The sequence below is a fragment of the Musca autumnalis genome, unplaced genomic scaffold (genome assembly GCF_047663935.1).
Source record: "Musca autumnalis isolate F117 unplaced genomic scaffold, ASM4766393v1 scaffold_3, whole genome shotgun sequence".
NCBI classification, from domain to species: domain Eukaryota; kingdom Metazoa; phylum Arthropoda; class Insecta; order Diptera; family Muscidae; genus Musca; species Musca autumnalis.
Genome location: NW_027411866.1, coordinates 26,354,669 through 26,365,868, shown reverse-complemented (window position 1 = coordinate 26,365,868; position 11,200 = coordinate 26,354,669). Strand labels below are relative to the sequence as shown.

The following is an 11,200-nucleotide window of genomic DNA, read 5'->3' as shown; positions in this document are numbered from 1 at the left end:
CCCTTTCTTTCAGAAAGGGTCTAAAGAAGCACCCTTTCTTTCAGAAAGGGTCTAAAGAAGCACCCTTTCTTTCAGGAAGGGTCTATAGAAGCACACTTTCGTTCAGAAAGGGTCTAAAGAAGCACCCTTTCATTCAGAAAGGGTCTAAAGAAGCACCCTTTCATTCAGAAAGGGTCTAAAGAAGCACCCTTTCATTCAGAAAGGGTCTAAAGAAGCACCCTTTCATTCAGAAAGGGTCTAAAAAAGCACCCTTTCTTTCAGGAAGGGTCTAAAGAAGCACCCTTTCATTCAGAAAGGGTCTAAAGAAGCACCCTTTCATTCAGAAAGGGACTAAAGAAGCACCCTTTCATTCAGAAAGGGTCTAAAGAAGCACCCTTTCATTCAGAAAGGGTCTAAAGAAGCACCCTTTCATTCAGAAAGGGTCTATGGAAGCACCCTTTCTTTCAGAAAGGGTCTAAAGAAGCACCCTTTCTTTCAGAAAGGGTCTAAAGAAGCACCCTTTCTTTCAGAAAGGGTCTAAAGAAGCACCATTTCTTTCCGAAAGGGTCTAAAAAAACACCCTTTCTTTCAGAAATTGTCTAAAGAAGCACCCTTTCTTTCAGGAAGGGTCTAAAGAAGCACCCTTTCTTTCAGGAAGGGTCTATAGAAGCACCCTTTCTTTCAGAAAGGGTCTAAAGAAGCACCCTTTCTTTCAGGAAGGGTCTATGGAAGCACCCTTTCTTTCAGAAAGGGTCTAAAGAAGCACCCTTTCTTTCAGAAAGGGTCTAAAGAAGCACCATTTCTTTCCGAAAGGGTCTAAAGAAGCACCCTTTCTTTCAGAAATTGTCTAAAGAAGCACCCTTTCTTTCAGGAAGGGTCTAAAGAAGCACCCTTTCTTTCAGGAAGGGTCTATAGAAGCACCCTTTCTTTCAGAAAGGGTCTAAAGAAGCACCCTTTCTTTCAGGAAGGGTCTAAAGAAGCACCCTTTCTTTCAGGAAGGGTCTAAAGAAGCATCCTTTCTTTCAGAAAGGGTCTAAAGAAGCACCCTTTCTTTCAGAAAGGGTCTAATAAAGAAGCACCCTTTCTTTCAGAAAGGGTCTATAGCAGCACCCTTTCTTTCAGGAAGGGTCTATAGCAGCACTCTTTCTTTCAGGAAGGGTCTATAGAAGCACCCTTTGTTTCAGAAAGGGTCTAAATAAGCACCCTTTCTTTCAGAAAGGGTCTAAAGAAGCACCATTTCTTTTAGGAAGTGTGTAAAGAAGCACCCTTTCTGTTAGGAAGTGTGTAAAGAAGCACCCTTTCTATTAGAAAGGGTCTAAAGAAGCACCCTTTCTTTCAGGAAGGGTCTAAAGAAGCACCCTTTCTTTCAGGAAGGGTCTAAAGAAGCACCCTTTCTTTCAGAAAGGGTCTATAGCAGCACCCTTTCTTTCAGAAAGGGTCTATAGCAGCACCCTTTCTTTCAGGAAGGGTCTATGGAAGCACCCTTTCTTTCAGAAAGGGTCTAAAGAAGCACCCTTTCTTTCAGAAAGGGTCTAAAGAAGCACCATTTCTTTCCGAAAGGGTCTAAAGAAGCACCCTTTCTTTCAGAAATTGTCTAAAGAAGCACCCTTTCTTTCAGGAAGGGTCTAAAGAAGCACCCTTTCTTTCAGGAAGGGTCTATAGAAGCACCCTTTCTTTCAGAAAGGGTCTAAAGAAGCACCCTTTCTTTCAGGAAGGGTCTAAAGAAGCACCCTTTCTTTCAGGAAGGGTCTAAAGAAGCATCCTTTCTTTCAGAAAGGGTCTAAAGAAGCACCCTTTCTTTCAGAAAGGGTCTAATAAAGAAGCACCCTTTCTTTCAGGAAGGGTCTAAAGTGTTATGATCCCATTAGAAGCTTGGCCCTCCGGCTGCTCAAAAGCCTATCTCAGAGCGGTCCTCAACCCTTTAAACAAGCAGGTGATCATATCAGAAAATACATGCAAAAAAAACTACACGAAACATAATACACATTTTTACACGGAAGATAGTCTTCAGAACTGAGGCCCTTGGTGTACAGACCCCTCACTCAGCCCGCCCTTCCTTGGTCCACAACGTTCCATCACCTTTCTTTCATGGACCCCACAAACTCCCCTCCATCGCCTTAGTTACCCCTTACATCCGTTCCCCTCCCAAAGGATTAAAATTTATTCCATAATCATTTTCTCAATCAAATTTAAACATAATTTTATTTAACCATATCTGTACTACAAACTAAAACACAAAAAAAATCAATAAAACCTATCTAATCAAAATTCTTAATATTTAGTCTTTCCTTTTATAATAGTCTTCGAAATGTTATAAAAACAAAAAAAAAACATATATTTTTTTATCGATCTTGGGACTTATAATGATTTTGATGGGGTCACGGTCAGCATTTATTGACCACGTAATTTACTTTCTGAGATTCCCTACCTAAATGAGCTCAGTTAAGCGGGTATTAATTTTTTTTTGCCTCACTCTTCAGGCTAATCAAACGATAAATAAGTAACCCCCTATAAGTCTATTATTATAGTCCCTAACATAAATTTGATAGCAAAAAAATTTATATATATAAAAAAATAAAGAAAATGTCAAAAAATTAAAGGGTTAAAGAAAAAAAATTTACATATAAAAATCAAATAATAGGATAGTAAGTATACTTGGTAATGAATAAAAGATAAAAACTACACAAAAAACTATATAAACGACAAATACGATATTAAAATGTGTGGCGAATGTTCGGCGCCTAAGGGTTGGCTTTACAAACCACAGTTTTGATTATAATGATTTTACCGCAGTTCCAGCACTCTCTCAACCATATGATGGGAATAGTCTCGACACTTTTGTGGGTCGAGCTTCTCCCAACTTACGTTCCACTTCTTCTCAATGTATAACAGTACGCTAATGGCCACACAGCACCAGCTTTGAATTTAGGTTTGTGCCACCACTGAGAACTTTCAGCAGCTGACGTTTCGTATACAGCTTTGCTCGAACAGATGTTATGTAACATCGGCAGAACTTTGCCGGCGGCCAAGATTTACACGTCCGGCGTTTACTTGATTTACGAAAAACAGGTTTACACCTCGCTTACAAAACGCTGGTGAATGTTTTGTTTGAACAAAAGACTTTATGATATGACCAGCTTTTACATATAATCCTACCTTGCTGAATAGGCACTTTCATACATAACAGGCGTTATTAAATAGCTTCGTTGTGGTGGCAGTTGTGGGGAAAAACGCTTTGGGCGGCTAATGCGCTAGACCAATCATTGGCTTCACGTTACCTGTTGGACGAAATATACAAGTCACTTAATCATATCACTACCACTATTTTCCTTTTAGCCACGTCAACAAACAACTCCACTTACTTTAAAATATTGGTATATGAATTTTATATTTTTTTGGTGTTTCTGCACGATGTCACATATAAAAACGCTTTTAAATAATATCTTATCCGTCACTGTTCTCGATGTTTTACTTCATTAATTCCCACAAATATGATGGCGGATTTCCCAAATTTTCTTCTTTTATTACGAGATATCCCACTCAAAACCTAATTTCCAGTGCTTTTTTTTACATTGTCTCCTTTTTCTATTCTATTTGTCTCTTTTCAGCCTATTAAATTTAAATACGAAAAACAATACATTTACGTTAAATTGGCGCTATCGCCATATCCCTTTAGGGATGGAAAAATGGCATACGTAGCAACCCTGTACTAATTAGTACCGGTGTAACAACGTAGTAAAACTTTTGATGGCTGAGCTTTTCATTGACAGCTGTCATTAGAACTTTATAAACAAAACCAAACACATACATTTCATTCTCGAGGAAAAAAATAAGTTGTTAAATTCCGACAGAAACAAATAACTACGACTTGGAACAATTATATTTTATTAAAGATGTTACTGCGGGCATTATATATTTTCCAACGTATAGTCGTCGGCGCATACCTATCATCTCCAGTCTGTGCTGTTTCTAGTTCTTTTGCAGTTTTGTTGTGTGTATACTTTCTTTACCTCCAAATGCAACAATTTGTAATCAATAACTCTTTTTCTTTGCAGAATTCTTGTACCCCCAATTCCCTTGCATTCAACTGATCGCCCTCCTGGAGTCACCGTCAGTGGATTCAGTCCAGAGGAACAACAACATATTCTGCATTCAACACCAAGGAAACAATAGGGTAGAGTAACCACTTTGGCATGATGGTTCTTGAAAAGTGGATTTAATGAGTTTCGGTTCGCCCTCCCGCAACAAAAGAAGCACCCTTTCTTTCAGAAAGGATCTATAGAAGCACACTTTCGTTCAGAAAGGGTCTATAGAAGCACACTTTCGTTCAGAAAGGGTCTATAGCAGCACCCTGTCTTTTAGGAAGGGTGTAAAGAAGCACCCTTTCTTTTAGGAAGGGTGTAAAGAAGCACCCTTTCTATTAGAAAGGGTCTAAAGAAGCACCCTTTCTTTCAGGAAGGGTCTAAAGAAGCACCCTTTCTTTCAGGAAGGGTCTATAGAAGCACACTTTCGTTCAGAAAGGGTCTAAAGAAGCACCCTTTCTTTCAGGAAGGGTCTAAAGAAGCACCCTTTCTTTCAGAAAGGGTCTAAAGAAGCACCCTTTCTTTCAGGAAGGGTCTAAAGAAGCAGACTTTCATTCAGAAAGGGTCTAAAGAAGCACCCTTTCATTCAGAAAGGGTCTAAAGAAGCACCCTTTCATTCAGAAAGGGTCTAAAGAAGCACCCTTTCATTCAGAAAGGGTCTAAAGAAGCACCCTTTCATTCAGAAAGGGTCTAAAGAAGCACCCTTTCTTTATGAAAGGGTCTAAAGAAGCACCATTTCTTTATGAAAGGGTCTAAAGAAGCACCCTTTCTTTATGAAAGGGTCTAAAGAAGCACCATTTCTTTATGAAAGGGTCTAAAGAAGCACCCTTTCTTTATTAAAGGGTCTAAAGAAGCACCATTTCTTTATGAAAGGGTCTAAAGAAGCACTCTTTCTTTATGAAAGGGTCTAAAGAAGCACCATTTCTTTATGAAAGGGTCTAAAGAAGCACCCTTTCTTTATTAAAGGGTCTAAAGAAGCACCATTTCTTTATGAAAGGGTCTAAAGAAGCACCCTTTCTTTATGAAAGGGTCTAAAGAAGCACCATTTCTTTATGAAAGGGTCTAAAGAAGCACCCTTTCTTTCAGAAAGGGTATAAAGAAGCACCATTCTCGAAGTTTTTTTCAAATCTGACTAATGTCTTATCATCCAGATATTCGCTTATATCACCATTTTCAAAGTACGTGTACTTTTTCAAAATGCACAAGGGTGGCGTCCGCTAACCAGACTACTTATATATGATCTGGATTTTGAGGCCCCTTGCGTTTGTAGGTATCACCATTTTCGAAGTACGTTTTTGTATCATATTTACATGTCAGAATATTATCTCTGGAACGTCAAAAGGGGAGTTTCGGCGATTTTCTGAAGTGGTAGATTGAAGGTCGTGGCTTCCTCGTCTTTGAAACTGGGTTCGTGCAGGTTGTAAAATAAAAATATAAAAAAAGAAATAAAAAAGATTTATTTTTAACGACTAATTTTCATTCATTCAATATTCATTCTGAAATTCATTGATATAACAAACTTAAATATACAAATTAGAATTAGAAAAAAATAACTTAAATATGAAATTCGAAATTCCATTTAATACTCTTCAAATATCAATTTTCTTTTTGGCTATCCACATGTTCTTCAGAAGAACAATTTGCTTGGAGTTTTCCCTCATTTGCTTTGCCATGTACCCTTTTAAAGTGAGCGGAACGATTTGAACTGTACTTAAACTGTTTGGAGCATAATTTACAAGGATATTTCAAAATTCCCTTATGGCTTAGTTCGTGTTCCTTTAGGCCCAAGGGCGATTGATAAGATTTCTCACACTGACTGCATTTGTAGAGCTTTTTCTCTTTTGATTGTTTAATTTTCTCTCGCTGCTTTTGTTGCCATTCTTGGTAATGGAATTTATTCAAATGATAATATAGCTCAACGCGAGTTATGAACGTTTTAGTACAAAATGCACAGGCTTTTGCCGGCTCTCCCGTATGGACACTCATGTGATCTTTTAGAGCTTGTCTATCAAAGAAATCTCTATCACAAATATTGCATTTGAAACGTTCCTTGGCTATGGTTGTTGTTGGTGTTCTATGAACCCTTCTACGATGTTTTCCCAAAGTGGCACGAGTTTTATAGGTTTTATCACATTCCATGCATTTGTGAGATTTGTTCTGCTCTGCAAAATCTTTTCCATTCCTGAGGCAATATGTTTTGTGTTTGTTTAAGTTGGAAATATCAGTGAACATTTTATTACATTTATCACATTTAAACGTGGCTTCCTTTGAAGCATCTAAATGATCAAAGGAAAGGTGTTTTCGGAGGTAACTTCGTGTTGTAAAACATTTACAGCAAATGTCACATTTAAAGGCACCCTTTTGTTGATGATAGTAAATGTGTTGTTCAATTTCATGACGTCGATAGAGTTTAATTTTGCAGCATTCTATGAAACATGGTTCTGGGTTATGTTCTTTCTCAAAGTGTCCCAATAAAAGGGAAAATGTGGCATATTCCTCTTGGCACAAGACACATTCTAGTTTGGGTTTCCATTCGGATATTAAGTTATCGAATTCTTCAACTGTTTTGAGGCGTTTTAAATTACTTCGATAGCTAAAATCTGGAGGGCGTTTCTTTTTAGCGATAGTCTTCTCATTGTCATGGCATATATTGGAATTTTCATCTACCTCTTCAGTAGAAGAAGTTTCCCTCATCATATCCCTACCACTAGAACATACATCAATATCTTCTTCTGTGGATTCCATATTTTCATTTAAAATAGCTGAATTTGCCGTATAGGAAAAGTCTTCCTCATCATGACTTATATCATAGACAGATTCTTCTTCATCTTCAGTTATATCTAAAATAATATCCCCATCGGATAGATGATTAGACTCATCTATAACCAAAGGTCCTAAACATGGTTGTTCTTTTTCATTTTCAGCTTCTTGTTGGAATTTCTGACCAATTGTTTTTTGATTGGTTTCATAATCTTTTAAGGTTTTTACATTATTGTTTTCAATTTGTTTTGTTTCAAATTTAACTCCAAGCCAGCCTAAATGACTTTCTTCCAAGCTATTCTTGTAATTAGTTATGGCTATCCCTGCTTGTTTTTTATTTATAGTAAAAGTATGCTTGGATGTATTAACATTTTCCACTTCCTCTCGCTCCGATTTGACTCTAACAGATTCTTGATTAGTTTGAGAATATTCCAAAGTGTTCTGATTACTCTCTATGGCAATGAATTCCTGTTTTACAGTGGGTACGAATGGATATTGATCTTCTAGTTCCGATTTTATATCAATATTGGTAATGGATGGATAAGGATCTGCTGGTTCCGCCTTTATGTTTATAGTTGAGTCACTTAGTTTCACATGTGCCTTATATATGGTTTGTTGAAAGTTATTAAATTCCGAAATGTGAGTCCAGCATTTGAGGCATATACAGGTTAAATGTTTACAGTTATCCCAGTCCAAAAACTGCAAGAAAGAAAGGGAGAGATGAAATGTTCTTTAATTCGGAGATTGGGGAACTAAATCAAATTATAGGGGATATAAAAAAAATATGTTCTGCTCCAGAACCTGCATGAAGCTACTACTTTCTACTACGATAGCATTTTTTCCTTCATGTTATCGGAAAAATTAGTAGATTCTTGCAGTTCTGGAACAGACCAATTATTTAAAAAGGGTCAATATAAGCACCCTTTCCATCAGAAAGGTTCAATATAAGCAACCATTCCACCATTCCTTCAGAAAGGGTCAATATAAGCAACCTTTCCTTTTTTCAGAAAGGGTATCTTCAGCACCCTTGCTTTCAGAAATGATTTTTATAAGCACCCTTTCTTTTAGAAAGGTTCTTTATAAGCACCCTTTCTTTTAGAAAGGGTCTTTATTAGCACCCTTTCCTTCGGAAATGGTCTTCATAAGCACCCTTTCCTTCAGAAAGGTTCTATAGAACAGCGTCGCCCAAGAGAATACCCGCAGCCTTTCCTTCAGAAAGAAAAAAGAAGCACCCTTTCCTTAAAAAAAAATGTCTATAGAAATAAACTTTCCTTCAGAATGAGTCTATAGATGGACCCTTTACTTCAGAAAGGTTCTCTGGAAGTACCCTTCCCTTCAGAAAGCGTCTATAGAAGGACCCTTCAGAAAGGGTCCATAGAAGGAACCTTCCCTTCAGCAAAGGACTGTAGATGGAACCTTTCCTTGAGAAAGATTCAATAGGACCACCCTTTCCTTCAGAAACGGACCATAGAATGAACCTTTCCTTCAGAAAGGGTGCATAGAAGGAACCTTGCCTTCAGAAAGGGTCCATAGAAGGAACCTTTCCTTCAGAAAAGACCCATAGGAGCCTTTCCTTCAGAAAAGGTCAATAGAAGCACCCTTTCTACAGAAAGGGTCTATAGAACTACTCTTTACTTCAGATAGGGTCTATAGAAATAACCTTTCCTTCATAAATGGTTTATAAAACACCCTTTCCTTCAAAAAAATGTCTAAAGAAGCTCCCATTCCTTCTGAAGGTGTTTATAGAAGCACCCTTTCCTGCAGAAGGAGGCTATAGAAGTACCCTTTCCTTCAGAAAGAGTCTATATAAGGACCCTTTCCTTCAGAAAGAGTCCATATAAGGACCCTTTACTTCAGAAAGGTTCTGTAGAGATACCCTTCCCTTCAGAAAGGGTCTATGAAAGGAACCTTTCCTTGACAAAGTTTCAATATGAGCACCCTTTCCGTCAGAAAGGAACCATAGAAGGAACTTTTCCTTCAGAAAGGAACCATAGAAGGAACCTTTCCTTCAGAAAGGAACCATAGAAGGAACCTTTCCTTCAGAAAGGAACCATAGAAGGAACCTTTCCTTCAGAAAGGAATCATAGAAGGAACCTTTTCTTCAGAAAGGGCCCACAGAAGGAAACTTTCCTTCAGAAAGAATCAATAGAAGCACCCATTCCTTCAGAAAAGATCTATAGAAGCACCCATTCCTTCAGAAAGGATCAATAGAAATACTCTTTCCTCAAGAAAGAATCAATAGAAGCACAATTTTCTTCAGAAAGCATCAACAGAAGCACCCTTTCCTTCTGAAACGATCAATAGAAGCACCCTTTCCTTCTGAAACGATCAATAGAAGCACCCTTTCCTTCTGAAACGATCAATAGAAGCACCCTTTCTTTCAGAAAAGGTCTACAGAAGCACCCTTTCTTTCAGAAAAGGTCTACAGAAGCACCCTTTCTTTCAGAAAAGGTCTACAGAAGCACCCTTTCTTTCAGAAAAGGTCTACAGAAGCACCCTTTCTTTCAGAAAAGGTCTACAGAAGCACCCTTTCTTTCAGAAAAGGTCTACAGAAGCACCCTTTCTTTCAGAAAAGGTCTACAGAAGCACCCTTTCTTTCAGAAAAGGTCTACAGAAGCACCCTTTCTTTCAGAAAAGGTCTACAGAAGCACCCTTTCTTTCAGAAAAGGTCTACAGAAGCACCCTTTCTTTTAGAAAACTGTCTACAGAAGCACCCTTTCTTTTAGAAAACTGTCTACAGAAGCACCCTTTCTTTCAGAAAAGGTCTACAGAAGCACCCTTTCTTTCAGAAAAGGTCTACAGAAGCACCCTTTCTTTTAGAAAATGTCTACAGAAGCACCCTTTCTTTCAGAAAAGGTCTACAGAAGCACCCTTTCTTTCAGAAAAGGTCTACAGAAGCACCCTTTCTTTCAGAAAAGGTCTACAGAAGCACCCTTTCTTTCAGAAAAGGTCTACAGAAGCACCCTTTCTTTCTGAAAGGATCAATAGAAGCACCCTTTCTTTCTGAAAAGGTCTACAAAAGCCCTCTTTCCTTCTGAAAGGATCAATAGAAGCACCCTTTCCTTCTGAAAGGATCAATAGAAGCACCCTTTCTTTCTGAAAGGATAAATAGAAGCACCCTTTCCTTCTGAAAGGATCAATAGAAGCACCCTTTCTTTCTGAAAGGATAAATAGAAGCACCCTTTCCTTCCGAAAAGTTCTACAGAAGCACCCTTTCCTTCAGAAAAGGTCTACAAAAGCCCTCTTTCCTTCTGAAAGGGTCAATAGAAGCACCCTTTCTTTCAGAAAAGATCTACAGAAGCACCCTTTCTTTCAGAAAAGTTCTACAGAAGCACCCTTTCTTTCAGAAAAGGTCTACAGAAGCACCCTTGCTTTCTGAAAGGATCAGTAGAAGCACCCTTTCCTTCTGAAAGGATCAATAGAAGCACCCATTCCTTCAGAAAAGGTCTACAGAAGCCCTCTTTCCTTCTGAAAGGGTCAATAGAAGCACCCTTTCCTTCTGAAAGGGTCAATAGAAGCACCCTTTCTTTCAGAAAAGGTCAACAGAAGCACCCTTCCTTTCAGAAAAGGTCTACAGAAGCACCCTTTCCTTCAGAAAAGTTCTACAGAAGCACCCTTTCCTTCTCAAAGGATCAATAGAAGCACCCTTACCTTCTGAAAGGATCAATAGAAGCACTCTTACCTTCTGAAAGAATCAATAGAAGCACCCATTCCTTCTGAAAGGGTCAATAGAAGCCCTCTTTCCTTCGGAAAGGGTCAATAGAAGCACCCTTTCTTTCAGAAAAGGTCTACAGAAGCACCCTTCCTTTCAGAAAAGGTCTACAGAAGCACCCTTTCCTTCAGAAAAATTCTACAGAAGCACCCTTTCCTTCAGAAAAGGTCTACAGAAGCACCATTTCCTTCTGAAAGGATCAATAGAAGCACCCTTACCTTCTGAAAGGATCAATAGAAGCACTCTTACCTTCTGAAAGGAGCAATAGAAGCACCATTTCCTTCTGAAAGGATCAATAGAAGCACCCTCTCTTTGAGAAAGGGTCTAAAAAACAATTTTAATCCCTATTTATATTCAATATCTTTACTTACCTGTGGCGAAAAATATTTAACAATTAAATCGTATATCTCATTCTTCAAACCATGTTCATCAAATAGACTTCGTTGCTGCTGTGGGTCACTACAGCACTCAATACATAAACGACAATTTGTCGTTTGAAACATGTTAGTTAACTAAAATATTTATGTCCTTTAGGGGGAATACACCACCTCACTAACCATATTGCATGGGTCTATAATAAAAAGAAAGACTAGAATTAAAATGTATAAAAAATATGGTATGTAAAAGGAATTCTATAGAATGAACTTCTTAAGAGATCTTCTGAGGG

The 11,200-nt window shown here is 38.2% G+C and overlaps 1 protein-coding gene across 1 annotated transcript in view; it reads right to left on the bottom strand.

Annotated features, from left to right (window-relative positions):
- Positions 1 to 5,516: 5,516 nt before the first annotated feature.
- The window catches only part of LOC141398111 (uncharacterized), a 26,272-nt gene continuing 20,588 nt past the window's right edge, over positions 5,517 to 11,200 (bottom strand). The window contains exons 4-6 of the mRNA XM_073975341.1: positions 11,091 to 11,104; positions 10,905 to 11,045; positions 5,517 to 7,520 (exon numbers count right to left, since the gene is read on the bottom strand). Of these exons, the coding sequence (XP_073831442.1) occupies positions 5,658 to 7,520; positions 10,905 to 11,045; positions 11,091 to 11,104 (2,018 nt within the window). The 3' untranslated portion in view covers positions 5,517 to 5,657. The remainder of the gene's footprint in view (positions 7,521 to 10,904; positions 11,046 to 11,090; positions 11,105 to 11,200) is intronic.